We start from the raw sequence: 24,476 nt of genomic DNA, 5'->3' as shown, positions 1-24,476 counted from the left end.
CTGTTTTTTCCCCTTTTTTTCGCGCCGTTTCCAACCTCGTTTTCATACATGCCGCTTGGGCCGAGCGAATTGCTATCCTCGCTCGCGCTCTCAATCAAACTCTGGGTACAGTCGTGTCGAGTGAGCAATATGTACGTATGGTCTAGCGTTTTGAGACATTTCGAGAACATCGTCGTCGTCGTCAAAAATACTTTTAGTTATAAATCGTCAGGATTTTGCCGAAGTTTGTTCTGGAAATTTCCAACTTGAAGCCTAAATATGAGTGACAAAGAAGGCAGCAGACGGGTAAGAATAAGGTGTACACAAATTAATTAGAAGAATCAATTTAGTTAGGCCTAGTTCAAAATCAAGTTGTTGAAAAATAAAAAATGCAATTCAATTGTAAGCGTGGTTTTCACAACACAACAGACACGCGCTGCCGAAAGTGAAACTATTAATATTATATTGATAACATAACAGTTATTGGTACCTCTATTTGTATTTCGATACACCGCTATCTATTTGGAAAAGTTTCCGTATGGCGCCACCACTTTTTCATCCGATATGAAATAATATAGAGATAGTATCTTATTTACCTCAATGATAAATCCCCTTTTGTAAAAATGAGTGAAAAAGTGGTGGCGCCATACGGAAAGTTATCCATCTATTTTAGCAGCGAAGCTGTAGCCAATAATGTCCATTTCCCCACCCGGCCCCAGGCCGCTTTTTAATTAAGCCCCATGCAATGCATGCCATGCCCAATTTCCAGTGCCCCCCCCCCAATTTCCAGTGCCCCCGCCCACAATTACCAGTGTCCTCCCCCCCCAAAAAAAAACTCCAGTGGCCCACCTGCCCACAAACAAAATTGCAGTTGAACCAATTTGAGTCAGTAAATTAAATGCAGATCAAATGAGTTCGTCTGTTTCTTTTTTCACAAAAAAACATTTCTCTTTTCTTGTTCTTTGTAAATGTAATTTTGACGTTACAGAAGACGAAGCGCAGCAGGCATCGTTCAAGATCCCGCTCCCAGTCGACTTCAAAGTCGCGCTCAAAATCAAGGTCAAGATCTCGCCATCGGAAGTCCAAATCCTATTCCAGATCTCGCTCCAGGTCACCGATTGCTTACCGCTCAAGATCTCGCTCTAGAGAACGTTACAATCATCGAAGGAGCTCCTATGGCCGAGACCGCGGCTCCTATCGTCGTAGATCACCATCGTACAATTATAACAGGTCTCGTTATCGATCTCCGTCTCGCAGCCCAAAACGGAGCTATGGTCATGGAGGAAGGTAAGATTTACATCTGTAGTTAACCAGAAAACAAAGTTGGTCTGATGATCGATGATCGCTCAAGATGATTTTCCAGACTGTAGATGGTTGTCCCAACTATAGATGATGATCCCAACGAAACATGATAAATCCAAACTACAGAAGATTGTCCCAACTATATATTATTATCCAGACTAAAGATCATCTCAACTAAAGATGATTGTCCCAATCCCGACTATAAATTAGCCTGTTCCAAGTCCTAAGGCACTTTTTGGATTTATTGCTTCAGTCGTAACCCCTTCCACATGTTCGTTCAGTAAATAATAAAATAATAATAGTGGGACTTATTTAGTGCTCAGGTCCGTCACGCAGTGACGCTCAATTGGCGCTTCAACATTATTACCCCTGGTCACTGGGCCTTAAATCATTCCCTAAACCATCTCAGCTCCCTGGGGAGTATACAGCCTGTGCCGCCAAATTTGTAGCGCATCAAAGCTAATCCATTACAAGAACCAACTCTGCCCTCACAGGTACCCATTTACCCCTGGGTGGAGAGAAGCAATTATAGTTAAGTGTTTTGCTCAGAGACACAAGTGTCACGACCGGGATTCGAACCCACACTCTGTGCTCTTATCCGCTCGGCCACGACACCCAGTAAATAGTCATAGCTGTATGAGAATTTATTGCTCCAGCTGGAACCCTGAAAAACCTATTCTTCAACAATGCTGACATTACAGCCAATGACCATAGTCATAGGCGAAGATGTTTAATTTAATTATGGCCTAACTATACTTGTGTCTTCTCCAATTTGTCAGATCACTTGATTTGAGATAGGGCTGCATGATTACTACTTCTAAAGTTGTTGGTTGTGATTCTTTCCAGACGCAATCGCAGCACTTCACCATTGTCCGACAGACGACGTCATCAGGGAAACAGAGTGAGTATTGAAATCTAGTGTTATGCATTTCTTAATGTGTTTGTTATTCAATTTTTGTACAAGTTTGTGTTCAGCAACAAAGGTAAAAAAAGACCAGGGTCCAATCTTATGGCTCTGCTTACCGTAAGCAAAGAATTGGCGCTTGGAAGCATGAAATTACACGCTAACGTAAAGCGATTACACAGATTAGCATAACATTTTACTTGGCATTCTACACTATACACTGCTAGCACAGAAATTCGGTGCTTGCCTAGTAAGCAGAGAGGGGTGATCATAAGCGCAGAATTCTAGGAATACCAAAAGAGTAAAATTGTTGTGTACTTTGTTTCAGGATAACCCAGCTGAGAACCACTGCATTGGTGTCTTTGGCTTGAGTCTGTACACCACAGAGCGAGATCTTAGAGATGTTTATGCCAGCTATGGCCCACTAGAGAGCTGTAATGTTGTCTATGATCATCAGGTAAGATGTTTATTTAAGACTCTGGTGTCTTTGGCTTGAGTCTGTACACCACAGAGCGAGATCTTAGAGATGTTTATACCAGCTATGGCCCACTAGAGAGCTGTAATGTTGTCTATGATCATCAGGTAAGATGTTCATTTAAGACTCTGGTGTCTTTGGCTCGAGTCTGTACACCACAGAGCAGGATCTTAGAGATGTTTATACCAGCTATGGCCCACTAGAGAGCTGTAATGTTGGAAGAAAAACCTTATGGGTTTGATGATCATCATGGCGTTTTTTTTCCTCTTTTCAAAGTTGGTGTTGTTTTTCTTTTTTTTCCAGACTGGGAGATCAAGAGGTTTTGCTTTCGTTACTTTCGAAAATGTTGAAGACTCCAGTGAAGTAAGTCGTGTGTCTTTTTCAAAGATTTGATTTTGTAAGTCACTTTTCCATTTTAAGGATTTGATTTTGTAAGTCACTATTCCGTTTTAAAGATTTGATTTTTGTCGTCATTTTCCGTTTATAAAGTTCTTGAATTCGTACGTAATTGTCCCTTTTTTTAAAGATTTATTTTGTAAGTCACTTTTCTTTTTGTAAGATTTGATTTTGTAAGTCACTTATGTTTAAAAAAGATTTGATTTTGCAAGTCACTTTAATTTTTAAAGATTTGATTTTAATCTCAAATAAAAGCTTAAAAAAAAGAAGCTAAAAACAATAGACCAGATGCACAAGGTGCGTCTCATGTCTGCCATTTTGTGTGTCAAAATGGCACAATAGGAATGGACTCCCCACAAAAGTAAGAAATGGTAGCTGTGAATTGTTCGGAGGTGCGTTGTACCATCCTTTTGTGCACATATTGAAAAATACAAAATGATCGACAGTTGAGGCGCATGCAAGTGCGCTGCGTGTTTTGCAATGGGTCTTTTGTTTCTTAATAATTTGATTTTTACATTTTACAGGCCAAGATGCGGACTGATGGAATGGAAATAGATGGTCGGAGGATCCGTGTGGACTTTTCGATTACAAAGCGAGCCCACACTCCTACACCAGGAATCTACATGGGCCATCCAACCTAGTAAGTACACCCATTATTGATTGCATGGTGGTAGAACAAGAGTGAGAGGAACAGGTGTATCGAACTCCCACTACCAATTACATCTCAAGAAACTCCAATTATGAATCTTGTCAAAGTCCACCTGCTTTTGGTTTTGAGTCATGTAGAATTGAGATGGAAGGGTGAAAGCTGAAAACATTCTATGTTGGGTTGTTTTGTTCAGGTCATTTTGTTTTGTTATTTGTTTGTGGGTTCTTGTTTGTTGTTTTTTGTGTGTGTGGGGGGGGGGGGTTAGGTATCCACACTCAAATCAAGGACCTGTGATAAAAGGGACAATAGGTGCATGTTTTCTATCACAGAGAAAAACATTGTGGTCCACGGTTGCTAAAACCAAGAGTTGAACAAAGGAGGGTCCATGATTGCCGGTATTTACATGCATGTTTAAATGCCACATACGAAGTGTGGACATACAAAGAAGTCCACAAAATGTAGGGACTTGAAACACTATGTGGACTTAGACACGTCCACGCAGTGACTGCAACACTGAGCTGTGTGTGTTGTCAGGTTTTTCTGGGGGTGGGCAGTGTTGATAAGATGTTGGAAGCAAAAATTTGTTGATGAGAGTAAGAGCAAGAAAGGGTACAGATGAAATGTTGCTTTAAACCTGGAAACAAAGTTCACTAAGCGGAGTGTAGAATCTTTCCAGTTCTAGTAAGGTAGTCAAAAAGAATTAAGCTTTTAAGATTTTTTTTCTCAGGGGGGGGGGAGGGACCTAAGACGTTGGGAAACACAATAGGGAGGAAAATGTTTCAGAAGTTTTCCAAGATGAGAAATATGTGTACAATTGGTAAGATGCAAGAGTCAGTCAGTAGTCAAAGTTTAGGAATAAGGAAATCTAACAAACTTGGACACTTCTTTTGATAGATGACTTTATTTGATTTCTGTGAGGAAGAAAGAAGAACAGAAGAATTGAAGAAAAGAAGAGAAGAAAATAAACGGTAAAGTAAATCCATGGGTGTTTTGTAGCAAAAGCAAAACAGTTTGCCCCCGTTGGAAACAAAAATGGATTTTCCCATCAGTGAATGTCGTTAGTGAATGCTGATTGGCTGCTTCATCATGATGTCAGAATGGTTGACAGGAGGAGGCGGAGCTAGGGATTATTGTGAAGATGACTTTCATTTGACAACAGATAAGAAATACTGAAGATGTAACAACTGGAATTCAAGTGATGTCATCGGAACAACGTACTCTGGATGAAAAGAAGGAGTTGGACTGCAATCACCAAACTCTATCTCCCATCGCAGCAGAGCGTGTGTTGAAACACAAAAGTCTTACTGTTACAAATCACCTTTCACATTTTCATTGATAAATTTGCAGCTTTTTGTATGGGATTTGCTATTTTTCTTAAATTACCAATTCAAGTTTTCACACTGAAATAGTTTCATCAGAAAGAAATACTTTAACGTTCACCTAAATCTAAGAAAAGTGTGGTTGGTACTGACTGGTAAGTTTGTCTGTAGCACTTGGAACTCCAGCTGTGAGCTTTATTATAAGACTGCATCATAGGTTAAAGGTCATATTCAAATTGGCGGCTACAGCTATGGCTAGATGTAGATTCTCTCATCATCATGCATTGAAGTGTAGGACTTCCTTAGCAACTCCTTTAGCTACAGTCATAGCCGGAGCTGAAGCAGTCAATTTAGATAGGGGCTTAAGGTCAACCTAATAACAAAAATACCCTTTGGTTTTTTTTTCAGGTCCAAAACTTTCACTATGTTACCAAAAACAAATAGTCAGCGCTTTCAGTTGTAGAAAAACCAAAGAAGTAAAAAACCAAAATAGTCAGTTTCTTCTGTCATTTAATTTGCCATTTAGCAATAGCAAAGCCAAGATTCAGTGACTCTGTCTGTGGCTGTGATTATTAGGCAGAAGCAACAACCTAGCCATAGCCACTGTATTCAAACGTCCCACTCATTCACTGAATATTGCAGAACTGCAGGTCAAAGGTCACCTTCAAAATCCTCAGTATGGTCTCTCAATCACATGCCAGTTTCATAGACCTGCTTAAGCACACAAAGTAGCTACGCACAACAAAATTAGACAAAATTGTACAGTTTGTGACTAGTACCCTGCTCATTTCTGCTAAGCAAAGAATTGTTCAGCAGAGAGCCCGGTTCATACTTCATGCGAATGTGAAGCGAAGTTGAGAGAACAACTCTGTTTTCGCTGCGAATGAGCACAGCTCAACTGCTGTAAATTATTTGTTGTGAATTTGTGATGTCAACATTCGCTTCGCATTCGCGTGAAGTATGAACTGGGCTTTAGCCGCTCTATGAAATCTGGCTCACATTTACCCCTTTACAGATGTGGATCATGACATAAATACCTGTTTGTCCTTTTTTCAATAGCCCAGAGAAACGTGGCAGCGGCAGAGGAAGTAGTAACAAGGAACACTCCCCACAGTCAAGATCTTATCGTACCAAGTCAAGGTCAAACAGCCGCAGTCGCTCGAGGTCTCGATCAAGGTCCAAGAACTATCAACGAGGGAGATACGTTTCACGATCACGATCCCGTTAAGTCCCAAAGGAGGTGAGACTTGTTTTGTAAAGCCTGTAAGCATAAAAACTTACTAAGCACAAACCAAAGCACAAAGGTTACCAGCCAGAATACCATACACTTACCATTGCTGTGACTGGTACCCCACTCATTTCTTGCTTAGCAAAGGGGTTTTTTTGCTTGGCAAACTTTTCTGCTTAACAGCTTTATGAAATTGGGGCCTGATGCTTGCATGGGCACTAAGTAATTTTCATCTTGGTAAAGGGCACCTGTATTTGGGCAATTGTAAATTTCTATTGAAAGATTTAAAGGCAGTGGACACTATTGGTAATTACTCAAAATAGTTATTAGCATAAAACCTTTCTTGGTGACGAGTAATGGGGAGAGGTTGATGGTATAAAACATTGTGAGAAACGGCTCCCTCTGAAGTGCCATATTTTTCGAGAAAAGTAATTTTCCACGAATTTGATTTTGAGACCTCAGATTTAGAACTTGAGGTCTCGAAATCAACCATCTAAACGCACACAACTTCGTGTGACAAGGGTGTTTTTTTTCTTCATTATTATCTCGCAACTTTGATGACCGATTGAGCTCAAATTTTCACAGGTTAGTTATTTTATGCATATGTTGAGATACACCAACTGTGGATGCTAGTCTTTGACAATTACCAATAGTGTCCACTGTCTTAAATGGGGAACCTAGAAAATGAATAAGCAACTGAGGCAGTCACCTTCATTGCCTTTGTGAAGTTTTAGGCCTGCAGGCCTTAAATTAACCAATTTGTTATGGTGCCCTTTGCAAAAATCCATTATGAATTTGATCTTATTTGACCAGTGGATGTAAATGTTCAAATTTATTGTTTCATACTTTGCAAAGCAAAACTTATCTGGACGTATTAGGTTCAAATCCTGTCAATTTGTCTTTGTTCAACCCAAAATTAAATTGTTGTTAGTTTAATTTGTGAACCAGGTGAGCTTCAAATCACATACAAGAAACAGTCTCTTTCAGCCATAATTACAAGAGTTTAAGAGCTAACATATTTTTTATAAATGCTTTTAAATTCCTTTCCGTTTTAAATTCCTTTTTCCGTACATTTTGTTGTAGGTTTTCCACAGATGGGATTCTGAAGCAGTTTCTCTACAATCACTGGTAACAAGAAACCTTCTGTGCGTCAGTCTTGCACAGAGACAAACATTTGTTTTAGTAAGGTTTGCATTTATTCAACGATGTTTCAGTTTTAAGTAATTGAGGATAAATTACTGTAAAAACTTCTCGTCTCTAAATCAGGCATGATTCATGTGTATTCTTCCTACTTTAGTCTGATTTACGATACTTTTGTTGCCCTTGGGAAAAATTGGAAGAAATGTGATAGAAGAGCCTGAATAGTCTTTGAAAGCCTAGACCGTGTGTCATTGGTCAACCCTTGACCTTTTTTCAAAGGACCAATTATCATGCCTGCTAAAAGGAAGGTTTATTGTCTTAAGGTCTTGTTATGATTCATCTAAACTTCATCCTGGTTTGTTATTATATGGTTTATAAATAGTAAGGATGTTCAATTTGAAAGTCTTGTTTGAAAAGGAGCTGACCTTTGCCCTTTCAAGTTAGTTGTGTGCTATATTGTACCTTCAGTGTTTACCCTTCAATTTGTTAGTGACTGGCCAGCATGACTAGTTAACTTGTCATTTCACTATTACGTCGGCTTTTTCAAAAGTCAATATTTCAAATGATATAGGGATGCTGTTCAACACTGAACTAGCCAACCGGACCACGCAGGCCCTTTTCAACACCACGGCTTTGGATTCAGCTTAAGGCTCCGTCCTCTCGTCTGAAGCCCTGAGTGCGTACGCAAAGCAAGTGCAATTGTCAAAAACAGCCGCGGGGCAAAGCTAGCCTGAGCCGAATCCAAACCCAAAGCCGTGGTATCGACAAGGGCCTAAGAGTGAATTTTGACTGGTCTTTGGGTGTTGTAATTGACATTTAACTGACGGATCACTTTTAAGGGATCACTGATAGTTACACATTGTGTGCATTATTTTTATGAAACTAGTGGTAGTAGTTTCTTTTCTTTTTTTAGAGCAGAACTGTTGATGAGTTTTAACATTGTTGGTGTCAAAAATACCGAGAAGAAAACTAGATTTTTAAAATGATGATTCACAGTGTTAGTATTCTACACAAATAAATGTACATATATTGTCTAGAAACAAAAACAGCAGTAGTTAAAGGTACACGTTGCCCTGGATCGGTCGGGTTGGTCTTTGTATTCATTTGTTATAAAATGCATATGATTAGAAAGATATTTTCAAAGTAGAATATAAGGATCCACACAAGTATCACTCGAAATTGCGTGGTTTTCCTTTTTACCTCGTCGATAAACACGATGGGCCATTTATGGGAGTAAAATTTCCATAAATGGCCGACCGTGTTAGTTCGCAAAGTAAAAGAAAAACCATGCAATTTCTAGGCAAATGTGTGGGGATCATTGTATTCTACTTTTAAAACATCTTTCTAACCATATGCATTTTATAACAAACGGTTACAAACGCTTGTCAAGACCAACTCGACTGATCCAAGGCAACGTGTTCCTTTAAATATAGTTGAAGCAGAGCTCCCAACTCGCCCTGATTCTGCAGAAAGTTCCCTGAAAATACAATTATCTTTCAAAGTTCTGGGGAACAAATTTTAAATCTCTCAGTTAACTGAGTTTTGTTGACTCTTATGTTGAGTTAATTCCAGATATCTTCCTGATTGTTGTACACAATGTCTCTGATTGCAAGATGCAAATGGTGGCTGATCTGTTAATGTAGCTTTAAAGTAGAGTTAATTTCATTTTTAACTATTAAGTAGATACCAATATTAGTGTGTAAGTTTTAAATCGTAGAATTATCTTCAATGTTCCTTTTGTTATATTTTAAGGTCATATCTTTCTTGTTTAAATACTTGAAGGCTTCTAACTGTTGATGGGGTTTTGTGGCTGAGCGGTTTAAAGACACTCGACACTATTGGTAATTGTTAAAGACCAGTCTTCTCACTTGGTGTATCTCAACATATGAATAAAATAACAAACCTGTGAAAATTTGAGCTCAATCGGTCATCGAAGTTGCAAGACAATAATGAAAGAAAGTACACCCTTGTCACATGAAGTTGTGTGCTTTCAGATGCTTGATTTCAGGACCTCAAATTCTAAATCTGAGGTCTCAAAAGTACTCCACTTCAGAGGGAGCCGTTTCTCACAATGTTTTATACTATCAACCTCTCCACATAATTCGTTACCAAGTAAGGTTTTATGCTAATAATTATTTTGAGTAATTACCAATAGTGTCCTGCCTTTAAGGTGGTGAATTAGAGCTCTGTATTTTACACAATGTGGGTTTGAATCTTCGCCTGGCCAGTTGTAACACTTGTGTCCTTGAGCAAGGCACTTTATCATAGTTTCTCTCCACCCAGTAGTACAAAATAAAAATGGGGTCTAGCAAGAGCTGGGAGTAACCTCCGATGGACAGGCACCCTGTCAAGGGGAATGTAAATATTTTCTGTCGTTCATGCCAATGGTGAGCCATATTAGCTTGGGACGTCACAGACTTTATTTTCCACCAAACGAACTGAAAATGACATTTTACAAGATTGGAAAAAAGAGAAACGTACATGTAAATTCTTTAACATGGTAACTTTGTTTTGTAGTTTTTTATTTCTGTAATAATTAATGTATGCTGGTGGAAGTATGGTTTATTGTTTACATTAATGTACAGATAAGTTGAAATCAAAATAAAGTCAAGTGTTGAACTTCTAAAATTGGTTTGCAGTGTTTTCATTTTTCTATTGGCTTTGTCTTCCATAAACATGTACATGTACTTGTATTTATATAAACGATGGTTAGTTCCATGCTCTATGGTTAGACTAGCAGCAAAGGTGTAGTCGGATTTTCGATTGTTGTTTTTGATGTTGAAATAATAATAATAATAATAATATCGAAGTCTGATATAGCGCACATATCTACCAAACAAGGTACTCGAGGCGCTGAGTATATACAAACTTTCAGAAAGATAGGTTATTGCAGTGGTGGATTCTGAGACCCAATTATGTAGCACTTATAAGGGTTTACAAGGTGCTAATAACTTATTTTATGAAAAAAAAACTGAAAAACTACATGTATGTCAGCCCTTCTACTCAAGAAAATGTTCCTACTTTTCCCCAATTGCCAAATATCATGCCCATATAAATACAAAGAGTTGACAGTAATGGCAGAGGAGACTGAATAATGGCAGAGGAGACTGAAATGATTTATCTGAGGTCAAAAGGGCCCTTTAAAAAAAAGTAAATATTTAATCTTGAAGGGCGCCCTCATTCGTCTAGAAAAAGTTCAATGCAATTTTTTATTGTGCAAGAAAAAAAGTGCAGGCGCTAGCTCTGTCAAAACATATCCCGTTCTTGTAGTTTGTTTCTTCATGAATCCACAGGTTATTGTAATAATTTGCTACACAGTGAGTTCAACAACTACAATGTTAGGTGAGTATTTAGGGTATGGTTTTAACTTTTAGTTTTGCTTTTTGGAAGAAGCTAGTGGATTTAATTTTTGTCACGAAATAGATGCAACAGGATATCGGATAAGGTAGTACTACTACTAGTACTACTACTACTAGTGCGAGTTGGGCATGGGAAAATGGGAATTAATTGAAGTAAAAGTGGAGGACTGCCAGTTAACTCGCCCCCAGCAAAGTCACCCACCACAAAGTCACCCCTACCCTAGCCTAGGCCTAGCAAAGTCGCTCCCTCACTAATCATCCCCTCTCTCTAATTCAAAAGTCAACTCAAGAAGTCAAACTCAAAGTCAAAAGTGGCCGCTATCCATAATCATGGATGAATTATCATGCCACCACTTTTTCACTAATTTGTACCAAAAAGGGATATTGATTGTTTTAGTTAATTACTAGTTATATCGAATGAAAAAGTGGTGGCGTGATACATAAACTTTGCCGAAAGTCGCCCCACCTGTACGTCACAGATAACTCACTCATTCAGCAATGAGATTGGAAATTGACATTAAATGCATCGATGTCCGTTTGATGAATAATTAATAACCTATATATCTCCTGTTTTTCCTCCTCACTGACACTCTGATTCTGAAGGATGTTGCTCACACTCAAAGAAGTCGTCTATTTGCTGGGAATGACTGTATTTGAACTCTGGATCTACATCATCTCCTTCATCATCTTCACCATCTTCCTGACATTGAAACTTGAACAAGTCTGGGACGTCAGTTGGTGGGTTATATTCACTCCTCTCTTCACCTGCAACGGACTTCACGCCTACTTTGCTACCATTGTTTTCATCCGCCTTTATCTTGACCAAGATCTACGAGTTGCAGCGTTACGTCTTCTGTGGAGTGGTCTCTTAGTTGCTTTGATTTTCATCTTTCAGATCCTTCTTTGTAAGAAACTAGAAGGAGAAATTGATATTGCGGACCCAAAGATAATGACTGTGTTGTTTTTCTTGTTGCACGTTATAATATTCCATACCTGTCAAGTGCCTTAGAAGCTCTTTTGACGAGACTGTAAAGATAAGACATTGAGGAGAAATCACTTTGAACTTGAAGAACAAGTGTCTGTAAGAGACAAAAAGTTTACACCAAGATGCCGAGGTCAGCAAAAGGAGGTAACGATACAAGGGTAAGTATTATGTGTGGACCATTTCTTCCTCCATAGCTTGTAAGCAGTCTTTGAACAGTGGTGTGTCTTCGTGGCTGAGTTCACGACACCCAAGCTGGTGTTGTCAGCAGCAGAGTGTGGGTTTGGTTTCCCGGTCATATGACACTTGTGTCCTTGAGCAAGGCACTTAACCATTAAATGCTTGTAGTAGTTAGCTAGTCACTTTACTCCTGTGTGGTGATTGGTAGATATTCTTTCCAAAGTTGCTTTAACAAGGTCTGAAATCTAGACATTGGCAGTGACCCAATTCTCTTGTATCGCAGAGCAAAATGCCACACAAAGTTTACCATTTGCCACTCAATACATGTATTAGCATTCAGTGTGTAAAAAAAATGTTCAGTCCAAATAATTTGCTATGCAATTTTGCGTGACAAATTCCTTCTCTGATTGGCAATCTTTCTTTTGTACCCACTGCTAAAATACAGGATTGAAACTACCTCTCGCTACTGGGCGAACTCGGTGGTCTAGTTAGAATAAAGACATCTGCTCTAGATTGGCAAAGGTCGTAGGTTCCAAACCCACCCGAGTAATATGCCTGTGATTTTGTTCACAGAACTTGGGGAAAGTACTGAGTATGCAGTGCTTACACGCAACAGTGTATGGGTAAGACAAAATAATATTTGTTATTTATTTATTTATTTTTTTTGAAGGTTCAAGGGACAAATGACAGCAGTATTGTCAGTAAATGTTCCATTACAGCCCAAGGATATTTCCAAGATGAGTATCTTAGACTCTTTGTGTCTAAGACGGCTCGTCGATCACCGCTTATCAACAGAGGTTACTACATCAGGGCTAGAGCAGTCGATGATTACTTGAAACAGTTCCTTGCTACCAATCAGGATAAACAAAAACAGGTAATGTCCCATAATTGGATATTAATGCCAAGCTGGCAATTACCACATGTCCTCATAGGTCTGGGCCCAGTGTCATAGAGCTGCTATGCACACAAATATGCTTAGCACGAAATGTTTGCCTTGATAACAGAAGGATTACCAACCAAACTTCCACGCAAAGTGAATACCAGAAACGAGCAATATGCAACAATGGAAATTTGGTTGGTAATCCTGTTTTTATCAAGGAAGAAATTTCATGCTAAGCACATTTTTGGGCTTAGCAGCTCTATGAAATTGGGCCCAGGTTGGAGTCTTCACTTAGTTGGTTGATGTATGTCTTGACAGACCTTCCTCTGCTCCTCTTATTTAAATCTGACACCACTCGGTCTGTACTTCTCTTGCAATGTCCAGCAAATAAATGAATAAGTTTTCAAAATAAATATGAGAAAAAAATGTTTGAGAAAATAGAATTAGCTGTTGCAAACTGCTTACCAACCAAAAGGACCTGTGGTATAAATGCAATAAATAGTTTTATGGCCAGACCTTTTCGACCCTAGCAGAGTCTTTCTCGAAGCTCCCTGGTTTCTTGTTATATTCCAATGTAAGGCCGTTAACTATTTTTAACAAAAATGTTTGGTCTGCACTATTTTAGTTTGATTTGTTTTTCTTTGACGTAGATCATATCCCTGGGGGCGGGTTTCGACTCTGCGTTTTTCAGGTTACAATCCAATGGACACCTGACAAACACGACATTTTATGAAGTGGACTTTCCTGATTTAGTAAAAAGGAAAGGAACGATTATCAAGAGTAACGAGGAGCTGAGTAAGCTTCTCATAAATGGGAAGAATGTGGAGTCGAATACACAGAATGGTGAGTTTTTATATACATCTGTTCATTCAGGATAAGAAAGCAATTATGAGTGATGATTTCAAATCTATTATCAAGTCCAATATTTCATTGTGACAACAGTTTCACATCCTATCCTAGACTCATCCTCATGCCTGCAAAAGGTTGATAACCCGTTTCAGTGTCAATAAACCATGAATACGTCGAGACATCTTCTTGATTTAAAAAAATAGAAATTAAAATTATGAGAGATTGCCTAACATCACAAGGCCACCCTAAGGTGAGAGCTCCACACAACTGATTTACTGATTTGGGCCATTAACCCAGATCAACTGCCACAAGGGGCACGTTGCCACCTACTCCAGGGGCTGACACACGGTTACCCCCTTCACAGTCCATAAGGATGTAGGCATGGGTATCATCCACTAGGAGCCTGGTTGGTAGAGCAGAATGCACTACCTACCAAGTGGTAGCACACTGCGCACATCTCTTTCTCTGTTGAGGGATGGCTTCACTCTATTTACATAAATTTCCTGTTTTCACCTATTCCTCTTCCCCAATCCAATTATAACTACACCTGTAAAAAACACCTGTTAAATATATTGCATCATCAACCTGTCCTCTAGGTATCTACTTGACATCAGAGAACTACTATCTTCTAGGAGTTGATCTGACTGATCTCAACCTACTCCAAAGATCCTTGAAACAATTGGGCATCAGCAGTGAAGCGCCAACCTTTCTCTTATCGGAGTGTGTTCTGACATACATGAGAGTATCCAGGTACAAATGGGAAACTTTTGAACACTGGGTGGCAGCAGACTTACTAGGTAAATCTCCATTGTTTACGTTTGCGAGCTTGCGCATATTACCAAGAACAATGGATTTACCTGGTAAGTCTGCTGCCACCTAGAGCAAGTTCGAGTGCGCACATTTAGTCCACCAGTGGTCGACCACAGACTAGCAACGCACATGCGCAGTGACGTACTAACCCGAACGACTCGTTTGGTAGTCTAGTCAACCTTCCACCTTTTCGCTAAAGTGTCACTGGTTCGCCTCTGCGCTTAACACATGTTAGAATGAAACATGCTGTTGGGACCAGTGAAGAAACCATGGGCTCGAGGCTGGTTCCAAATGGTCGACCACAGTAGTCAACCAATGGTCGACCAGCCTGGGTTCGAGTCAAAATGGTCAACCTTTAGTTAACCATTGTGCACACTCGAACTTGCTCCAAGAGTCCCGAAAGTCTCGCATTCTGTTTGAATGAACAACAACATTGTCCATAATTACATATAAGCAACAAATATCCATGTTTAAATTCCTAGATGAAGAAAAGCAATATTTTACAATAAGACGCAGTGTGCTTGATCGCCATTTCATTACAGTTCATGCACTTTGAGAAGTAGAAATTACTTGTATAGCTTTTCAGTGAAAGAATGTTGATAACCAGGAGCAGAGATGTATATAATTTCTAAGACTCATTATTTCAGAAAATAGAAATAGCTTTTGCAAACTGCTTACCAACCAAAAAGACCTATGATATAAATGTTAAACAAATAGGTATGTCCTGATGTTTCGACCCTAGCAGAGTCTTTCTCAAAGGTTAAGGGAACACGTTGCCTTGGATCTGACAAGTTGGTATTTTGACTCCCATAAATGGCCGACCGTGTTAGTCGACGAGGTAAAAGGAAAACCGTGCAATTTAGAGGCATGTTTGTGTGGATCATTGTGTTCTACTTTTACACAATCTTTCTACCCATATGCATTTTATAAAAAACAGTTACAAACGCTTTTCAAAGACCAACTCGACCGATCCAAGGCAACGTGTTCCTTTAAGTGACAACACAACACAGGTGCCCAATGGTTCATGTTTGTTGTGTTGTCCTTTTAGCCTTCAAGAATGACTCTGCTAGGTTAAAAAAAGTCAGGCCTTTAACTATTTTTTTTTCACTCACCATTTCATCCTTTTTTCAGCTCTGATGCTCTTATCCAGTGGGCTGCTGAGTCTTTCCCCAACGCTGTGTTCCTGACATATGAGCAGATACATCCTGAGGATGCTTTTGGCTGTGTTATGTAAGCATCTTCAATTAAATAATAAACCACAAGTTTTATCCCAGGTTGTATCATAAACTTGGGTGTGATCCCTGGCTACATGGCAGTTAATGTTTGTATGGCTTCTGACTGTCACCCCCGAACAAAGATATTGACAAAAGATAGGGAGACCGACAACAAAGGGCTAGATAGCTCAGTTGGTAGTTGTGGCTGAGCAGCGTAATGCACTGAAGTCAAATTCTGTTTAGTTTTTCTCCCACACCTAAGACTGAAACGTCCATCCCTGTCTTCCCTCCATTGTGTTCTTGGCTAGTACAGTGATTTAGTTCGCTTGTCTGAGAGTCCTTGGCATCACAACCAGAACTAGTCAATGAAATACTAGGCACAAATCCAGCGCTTTAACATCAAACTGACTCTACATTATACATGCTTTATTTATCGTGTTTTTTTTTTCTTCTTTCCGTTGTAGGCAGAAACATTTTGACAAATTAAACTCTCGTTTGAAGGCCATCGGAACTTACCCCACCACTGAAGCGCAGCTGCTGAGATTAAAAAACTTGGTATGTGTCCGTAGTGTTTCCTTGTTTGTTATTACTAGGGGTTTCTTGTCAATATAATAACAGTCTTACATTATTTTTTACTGAACATTCAAACTGTTTCTTTTGGATCCTATTTGAATCTTCATGTGTGTGCCCCTCCCCCCCCCCCTCCGATATGGTGACACAATTCCCAAACTGTTGAACTCCAGTTATGTTGGTTTGCCTTCCCAAATGCTAAGTATAATCATTTCACCTAACCATTCCTTGGTAAAACAGATTCTAACAAACCGTGCCATCAGGTTCTGCTTACCGGAAGCAATGAATCGGTGCTTACAGAAGTAGACAGAACACTTTGGTCTCATTAGCAAGCATCTTTCACTGGTTAGCAGGAAATTGTTTGCTTATGCGCATGCTTACTCTACGTTACTAGGCATTTTTTGCTTACACAGCTAGTGCAGAAATACAACACTTGCCCAGTAATTAGAGAATGGTGATAGTAAGCGCATAATTTGGCAGTACCAGAGCTATGAAATTGGGCCCAGATTGGATAGTTTGGCATATAATCTTGCAAAGTTTGTTTTGATTTTGTCAGGGATGGCAAGGTATAACTGCAGTGGATATGAACTCTTACAACACCACCAGAGTCTCTCTGACTGAAAGGATGAGAGTAGAACGGCTGGAACCTTTTGATGAATTTGAGGTGAGTCCAAACAATCAGGAGGGATTTCCATGGAGATTGTCAACAAATAACACACAATCGAACTAATAACCCAGATGTACACACTTTTCAAACCAATACATTCTGTCAAACAACTTTTTTTTTCATGCGACACAAGGAAATGTTTTTGTTTTCAATGTTCTGATTATGTAAAAAATTTGTATCAACGTTTATTTGAGTTTTGAGGGATTTAGTTCAGTACTAAGACCAAGAGCTTTTCAACCTGTTTTTATAGTTCTAGTTCTAACATATTTTGTCTTCTTTTCCAAGGAATGGCATTTGCAGTGCAATCATTATGCCGTTATTGCTGGTTATAATGGGGACTGTGCGGAAATGATGGAGTACTTTAAACAAGGTATACAAAATACACTCCAACTCTCGTTATAACAAGATCACTTGGACTGGCTATTGACCTCTTATTCATTAATACCTCAGACAGTTTAGCTATTCCTATTGGTGGAGAGCGCGTCACGTGGGTGTGTATAATCCTTTGGTTATGATCAGTAAAAAGTGTTGAAACATGGGCGTGAAACGCCAGCTTGCACCTGTTCTTATAAGACAGTTTCTTCATTCCTATTGGTCGAGAGCATTGGCTGAAACAGTTGTGCCACACCACGCGATACGCGCGACGCGTACAGCATTCCCTTAAGAGGAGTTGTTTACCCGAGGGCGGCGGAGGGCTTTACCATTTCATAGCTGGAGGGGTGTTGTAATGAAAGAAATCATTGAACAATATAATTTTTGCATTTATTTTACTTTTTGACCAAAAAGTGTTGATGTTTTAACCGAAAAGGTATTTATGAAGGGGAATCAAAGTGTGTTGAATCGGTTTTCAACTAAGGGTTTAAATCCGCCGAGGCCTAGTTCTTGATAATTTACCTCGACTTCATCTCGGTAAACTTATCAAGAACCAGGCCTCGTTGGGGTTAAACCACCAGTTGAAAACCTCTTCACCACACATTGGTTTCCTTATTATAACACATAGAGGACAGCAAAACACAGAATCACATAACAGAAATGAGAATTGGGACTTCAGAATGTACTCTTTATAAACATAACCTCTTTATAACAGGAGTGTTGTTAGAAGAGGACACAAAAGAAAGACAATGTGTATTCTAGTCATTGTAAAATCAGCGGTTACAAACCGGTAACCTTTTAACTGCAAAATACTTCACTGTTCGTTTTGTTTGTTTGTTTGTTTGTTTGTTTGTTTGTTTGTGTTTGTTTGAATGATCTCCCATCAAGGGAACTCGGCAAACGCCCACAAGGGGATACAAACACCAAGCTGGCAACAGCCAATCTCTCTCATACAAACATTGGTTTAATGTCTATGATTATGAATAACACAAATCAAGAAACTGTGATTCAGTAACTAAATGACAATATTTATTCTAGTCATTGTGAAATCAACAGTTAGCTGGGGGATTCAAACCCACAACCTTGTGAAGTCCTGCAGTCTAACCACTTGACTACTGTGACACTGTATCTTTCCTAATCTCTCCCATGCCCAGGACATCAAATGATATCAACCCTGAAAACAAGCTCCGTATCCATCCTTGAAGACTCCACCCTCACACCACTATACTCCCAACCCTCCTCCACCGTCTCCACTAAACCTGTAAGACGCTTTGGCCATGCTAGTGCTTTGCTCCATCTAGACAAGATATTAGTCTCGGGAGGGTTTGGAGAAACAGAAGGAAGACACAATAGACTTGGAGATTTTCTTCTCATTGACTTGAAGACGAAGCGTTTGGATGAAATTCCTGCTTCTCCAAGGATTCAGGAACTAGGTAAGTATTTCTTGAAGATGTAAGAAACAGATCAAGTAAGAAGTGCATTAATGTATTAGTTGCAGGCCTCGAAAAAACCCATGACTCCCACAGTAATTGCTGTCGTGCCCTGTGCTTTTTGTCATGATGCCCTGAGCTTTTGCTGTGGTGTCCTCTGCAAAGTTCCAAACAAATTTACATTTTCATCTTAAAGTGCCCTTTACCTGGCCTGTAATGATGTATTAATTATAATTCATTGAAAGATATAATTTAATAATCCTAGTCACAATTTCCAATCATAACTAAAAAATAGTAACAAACTTTAACAATATTTTCTTTTCATGTTAGGGCCGAGAATGCATCACACTCTCACGGCTCTCTCTCAAGACGCTAGTTTCCTCATCTTTGGTGGACGGAGCTCTCCCACAAAACCAACAAACTCCACTGTCATTTTTAATCTTGACATGAAGTCACCAACTACAGCAGAAGATGAACTCGATCAAGTTAGATCGACTTCATTGGCAAGCTCTCCAAGTTGTCCAAACAAATCAGAAACAATTACTGGGGTCTCTCAGGATGGTATCAAGGAGAACACAGACATTCTTTTGGATGAAGATTTATCGTTGAGATGTCCTGAGACAATAAGTTATACTTATCTTCAAGTAGACTTAAACGATGAAGCACCAAATCCAAGATGGCGTCATTCAGCGATTAGAGCTGTTCGAAAAGGCCAGGAGTGTGTTGTGATATTTGGTGGCAGAAGTTCTGGAGATGTTATTTTTGGAGACTGCTGGTGTTTTGATGTCAATGTTCTAAAATGGAAACAGGTAAATTTTTCAAAAGAAGTAACTAAAAATAGTAAACTTGCAGGTACAACCATGTATTAAATCTCTTTTTTGGAGTGTAAGCTCTGAAATGACCCGGTGTGGTCTGGACAATTTGAACAGTATACTCTGCTCGTCTTGAGGAGAAGGGGAGAACATTTGTTTGTTTTTACCTTATTACAAGTTTGGTCTCGCCTGTCTTTAGGCCAGATTTGTCTTTCTATTTATTGCTCGTTTTCTTGTAACTTTTTTCACTGTTGATTGTTTTTAGTTGGATATAACCGGTGCCCAACCAACTCCACCTCATTCGCACACAGCCTGTCTGTGGCAGGATAGCAGGATGGTGATTGCTGGTGGACTGAGTGCTGACCTTTGCCCTTTGAACTCTGTGTATGTCATTGATGTGGAGAGTTGTGTATCACAAGAAATTGAGCTGACGCCAACACTTTCACCACGGTAAGGGCATGTTTTCACACATACAAATAATCAATCTTCCAAATTTATATTCCGTTTATATTCCAAATTTTTGTATATATCCCACACCCAACTTGACTATACAAGCAGGGAAGCGGCATCCGGGGGATCAACTTAAGAGGGTGCTTTTTATTTCAGATATCAAATAATAAACCACAAGGGAAACTGACTGGGTAAACTTGAAATGATTTTGGGTCGACTAAAGAAATATTGACTAGAGCCGGATTTGAACCAACGATCTCCGGATTAAGCGCGGCGCTCTGCCAACTGAGCTATCCAACCCTATGTTGGCGGTCTCCCTATTTGTTCAATATCTGTGTTCGGGCCATACAACCCAAGTTTACTATCCATGCAGGGAAGCAGCAGCCAGGGGATCACCTTAAGGGGATGCTCTTTATTTCCGATCTCAAATAATAAACCACAACTTTTTTGTTTATGGAAGAGAAACATTTAAAGCTAATTGAATAGATTTGATAATTTTGAAATATGGCACCCAAAGAATTTGTTTCTTACAGCTGGTTCATTATTAATACTTCTTTAGACATGTAGTTGATAATTTAATTCTATGGTCATTTGTTTTCAGATACTCGCATACAGCACATGTAGTTGATGACAAGCTGTTTCTGATTGGTGGAATCAACCCACATGGTGCTCACTGCTATACAATCTCCATCGTTAATCTTACTGCGGCAACATCCTGTGAATATTCCTTGCCAGTAAGTCATCAACCTAGTCTTACTTACTGCCTCTCTATCTAGAAATCTTGAAAGGATTTGGGTACTTTTTGTAACACTAACACTAAACACAATGTCCACTGATTTAAATTATTTAGTGTACACCATTTGAAGATAATGACAGTAGAGAGCTTACCCTAAAGTATTACTAGCTGAGGTGATGTAGTTTTTGAGAAATGAGTTAAATACAATGTCAGGAAAATACGTTTTACATGCAAAAATAATTTTCGTCTTTAGAGACGAAATTCTGTTTGTGACTTGTTTTTACTCTTTTCTCAAAAACTACACCACCTCAATAAGTAATATTTTAAGGTAAGCTTTCTACCATAATAATTTTCAAACTGTGTGAGTTTAATGTAAATCTGTGTACATTATGATTTGTGTCCTACAAAAAGTACCCAGGCCTTTTAAACAGTGATCATGGCATTACAAACAGATGGAATGCTCAACATGCATGATTGTCCTAAAGATTGGACCTTGACTTCAGACCTTTTTCTCTGTATGGACACTCACCCTAACGTAGTCGGCACAATGTACTCTTATATTTTCAAAAGCTGTAATTTATTTGTTTGTATAGACAAAGATTTGACCATTATTCTCTTCTTCAGGTGTTTGACATTGATCGTCCGTTGATGTTTCATGGTCACACAAGTGAGTTACTATCGGCAACCAAGATCCTGATCATTGGAGGTGGAGGAAACTGCTTCTCATTTGGAACACATCTTAATGATACACCAATACTGATGGGACTGCCACTTTAACTTAAAGGGGTTTCAGATTATTAGAGATGGAGGAAGCTGCTTCTCATTTTGACACATCTTGATGGTACACCGGTACTGATGGGAGTGCCACTTTAAGTTAAAGGGATTCGTTATTGGAGGTGCTTCTCATTCAGGACACATCTAAATGATACACCAATTCAAACCAGAGTGCCACTTTAAGTTAAAGGGGTTCATTATTGGAGTTGGATGAAACTGCTTTTAATTTGGGACACATCTGAATGCACCATTACTGCTGATTGGAGTGCCATCTTAAGTTAAAATGATGTAATTTGTCCAGACTAGTATTCTAGATCATATTATTTTGCTATATAATCAAAGAACATAAATTTACTGAAGACGACTTTTTAAAAGTTTTTGTTAGAGGTCGACACAAACGTATCAAAACTTATATTGCTGCTCGATTCTAATAAGTTGAATAAATCCAATGGAACGTTTATTTCTTATGAGGAAAAATCAAATGACAGTTTCTGTTATGAACAGACATATCAAGTATACAAATTTAAAGACTCTGGACACTATTGGTAATGTCAAAGACCAGTCTTCTCACATGGTGTATCTCAACATATGCATAAAATAACAAACCTGTGAAAATTTGAGCTCAATTGGTCGCCGAAATTGCAAGATATTATCTTGTACCCCCCCCCCCCTCCCTTGGAGAAAAACACGGGTTTGATACAAGATATGGTTATAGCTAATTGTTTACAAGAGGAAAATAATGATAACGACGGTGGGGAGGAGGTAGTCTGGCCCATATCGGGGGGGGGAATTATAGCTCTCGGTAGAGTAGTGAAAAGGCTGTTACGCATTGGATACCTTTTTATAGCTTTTTGACTAATTTTTATATAAATGATACACAACCACAGTAATAGGATGGGCCCGACACTTTATGAATAAGCGAAACTTGTTATGGCTCAGTTATATCCTAGAGAAGTGATATGTAAGTCATCTAATAATATTTCTTCCTCTACCCGTGAACCTTATTAAAAAAAACGCCCATAGTTTGTGCATCACAAGAGGGCGCTCGAAACTAATTCGCAGCGCGCGTACTTTATTTTCCATTCACACACCACGTGGTCTTTCTCTTTGATGACGTAACACAAGTCGCCATGTAAAATTCTTCCGGTCACGCACATGTGTGTGTTGTTTTTTGTCGTCCGTCAACAAAGTGCAAGCCGTTTGTGTATTTTTTGCAACTTGTTTTTACATTTGCCACATAAACATGGATGGAAACAGAGTGAGCTCATATTGGTGAGTTTTGTTAACCGTTTAAAACGAAGTATTACTGTTCTTTTGGTGTCAATTTCGGCACAAAATGTTTGTTGACAATTTCCTTGCACTTCGCGAATACGGACCCTCTTACTTAACGTGAGCGAGTCTAACTTTTGCTGAATGATGTGGAATTTAGGCTACTCTGTACGTCGGAGAAGCTTTTGGAATTCATCTTTTTAGTGGGGACAACAAACTTACAAGTCAAAGAGGGCCGGTTGTAAGCGGAAAGCTGACTTGAAGATACAATGCACTGTACAGCAACAATTTAATAATCCTCCTAGGTAGTACTACTACTAGTCAAGCAATTACACAAGTTGTTAAGTAGATGATGATTCGATGGCATACATGAAACAACAATAATGTTGTTCAATAGCATAAACTGCCCCCTCTGCATGCTCTATAGATAGTATGTCGTGTGAGGTTGTAGGTCTGCCTGGCGAGGTATCATCTCCCCATGGGTTTGTCACGGGTGAATGTCCACTCAGTGTCCGAGTGGTAAGACCCCAGTACCGTAGAAAGTTGGAGGGACTCTGGTCAAGTATTGACCATCGGGCACTCGGTCCAAAGGCACCTATTATAATTATCGACTGAGCTCTCATTATTTTAAAACAAATTCCAGCAAAGTTATTACAATTGTTTATTAAATATTCCTTTCAAGGGAGACTTTTTCGTATCCTGCCACCACGTTTTCATTCGTTGATATCTAAATTACTTTAAAAAAAATTGAGATATTCCTTTAGTAAAAAATTTGTGAAAAAGTGGTGGCAGGTAACGGAAATAATGTTTCCCTATCAAAATGTGCAATTTGTCATGGCATAATAATAATAATAATAATATAGCACTATTTGGAGTATTACTTTGGGGCAAAACTCCCTTGAGAGAAAGTTATTTTGAGAAGCAGTTGATTTGTGCCACACAAGGAGGGTCCCAACAGCCGTGGTCACGTGGGTAACCTGTCATAGGCTTATGGGTAGTCTTGGCCTAGACCCCCTCCGGCCGATGGTACAGTTCGGTGGTGATGAGTAATCCAGACTACAACGGTGTGTCAGAGAGGCAGAAATAAACTTTTTTTTTTTTTTATAGATCCCAATGATTTTAAATTTTATAGTGAATCAACAGAATAGTTCACCTATAGCTATTGGGTTGAATCAATCTTTGACCAAACAAATTGGGAGTCAATCTTTAAAAAAAACTTATTTGAAAACGTTTTGGAAATTAATATTGGTAATTTTGTTGTTTCTTTTCATTCTATGCCTTCCAAAAACCCTTGCCAAAATATCCCTTTTAACTTTAAATAATCACTGTACAATAATTTAGTTTGTTTTTCTTCACAAAATCCTCCAGGTAGTTTTTTGTTTGTTTTTGTTTTGCTTTGTTGTTGTTTCCCTTTCTTTTTTTGACAGCATTCATGTAAGTTCTGAAGAAAAATGTCAACCAAAGGAGTTAAAAACCCTTCCCTGTGTCCAACTGGGCGAGTATTCATTTTGTCAAAATTTTAGCAAAAATGGTTGTTTAAAAAGTATGAAGCATTTCTCTCTTTTTATGAATCATTGTTTAAAACGAAGTATTTAGTGGGGAGATTATTTATATTGATGTCCGACTTAGAATGAAAGACAAACACAAAACTCACAAACACTTGTATTGAAATCATATACACTTTTTTTAAATTATATTATTATTCGATGCTCAAGAAAGTATTCAAACTA

General features: G+C 38.9%; 2 protein-coding genes across 5 annotated transcripts; both read left to right on the top strand.

Annotated features, from left to right (window-relative positions):
* The first annotated feature begins 154 nt into the window (after positions 1 to 154).
* Positions 155 to 8,504, top strand: LOC117300328 (transformer-2 protein homolog alpha-like). Of its 4 annotated transcripts, XM_033784079.1 has the most exons (9): positions 158 to 285; positions 968 to 1,266; positions 2,128 to 2,182; positions 2,514 to 2,541; positions 2,667 to 2,767; positions 2,964 to 3,023; positions 3,581 to 3,696; positions 6,084 to 6,264; positions 7,336 to 8,504. In XM_033784079.1, exons 1-8 carry the CDS (start codon positions 259 to 261, stop codon positions 6,250 to 6,252), a joined length of 855 nt encoding a protein of 284 aa, XP_033639970.1. In that variant the 5' UTR covers positions 158 to 258; the 3' UTR covers positions 6,253 to 6,264; positions 7,336 to 8,504. The 4 variants fall into 4 exon arrangements, 3 of the variants coding, with proteins under 3 accessions (XP_033639971.1, XP_033639970.1, XP_033639969.1); XR_004520159.1 differs by lacking the exons at positions 2,667 to 2,767; positions 7,336 to 8,504 and adding an exon at positions 4,600 to 4,673 and having other exon boundaries at positions 155 to 285; positions 2,514 to 2,642; positions 6,084 to 6,171; XM_033784078.1 differs by lacking the exon at positions 2,667 to 2,767 and having other exon boundaries at positions 159 to 285; positions 2,514 to 2,642.
* A 3,252-nt stretch (positions 8,505 to 11,756) lies between these two features.
* On the top strand, positions 11,757 to 22,072 carry LOC117300326 (tRNA wybutosine-synthesizing protein 4-like). The gene is made up of 13 exons (XM_033784075.1): positions 11,757 to 11,894; positions 12,584 to 12,787; positions 13,444 to 13,636; positions 14,239 to 14,392; positions 15,584 to 15,682; positions 16,131 to 16,221; positions 16,793 to 16,900; positions 17,189 to 17,273; positions 18,430 to 18,708; positions 19,036 to 19,514; positions 19,783 to 19,967; positions 20,569 to 20,701; positions 21,328 to 22,072. The coding sequence occupies exons 1-13, from the start codon at positions 11,859 to 11,861 to the stop codon at positions 21,478 to 21,480; spliced, it is 2,199 nt and encodes a 732-aa protein (XP_033639966.1). The 5' UTR covers positions 11,757 to 11,858; the 3' UTR covers positions 21,481 to 22,072.
* Positions 22,073 to 24,476: the final 2,404 nt, after the last annotated feature.

This window comes from Asterias rubens, chromosome 15 (genome assembly GCF_902459465.1).
Source record: "Asterias rubens chromosome 15, eAstRub1.3, whole genome shotgun sequence".
Lineage (NCBI taxonomy): Eukaryota > Metazoa > Echinodermata > Asteroidea > Forcipulatida > Asteriidae > Asterias > Asterias rubens.
This window is presented reverse-complemented; position numbering and strand designations above follow the sequence as displayed.

What these genes read in the sequence shown, in the direction of transcription:
- LOC117300326 (XM_033784075.1), top strand. Translation starts at nt 11,859, where the DNA reads ATGCCGAGGTCAGCAAAAGGAGGTAACGATACAAGG. An exon ending in GATGCTTTTGGCTGTGTTAT is followed by an intron (nt 15,683 to 16,130) that starts GTAAGCATCTTC and finishes TTTCCGTTGTAG; the next exon opens with GCAGAAACATTTTGACAAAT. An exon ending in CCTGTGAATATTCCTTGCCA is followed by an intron (nt 20,702 to 21,327) that starts GTAAGTCATCAA and finishes TCTCTTCTTCAG; the next exon opens with GTGTTTGACATTGATCGTCC.
- LOC117300328 (XM_033784079.1), top strand. Translation starts at nt 259, where the DNA reads ATGAGTGACAAAGAAGGCAGCAGACGG. An exon ending in GACGTCATCAGGGAAACAGA is followed by an intron (nt 2,183 to 2,513) that starts GTGAGTATTGAA and finishes ACTTTGTTTCAG; the next exon opens with GATAACCCAGCTGAGAACCA. An exon ending in TACATGGGCCATCCAACCTA is followed by an intron (nt 3,697 to 6,083) that starts GTAAGTACACCC and finishes TTTTTTCAATAG; the next exon opens with CCCAGAGAAACGTGGCAGCG.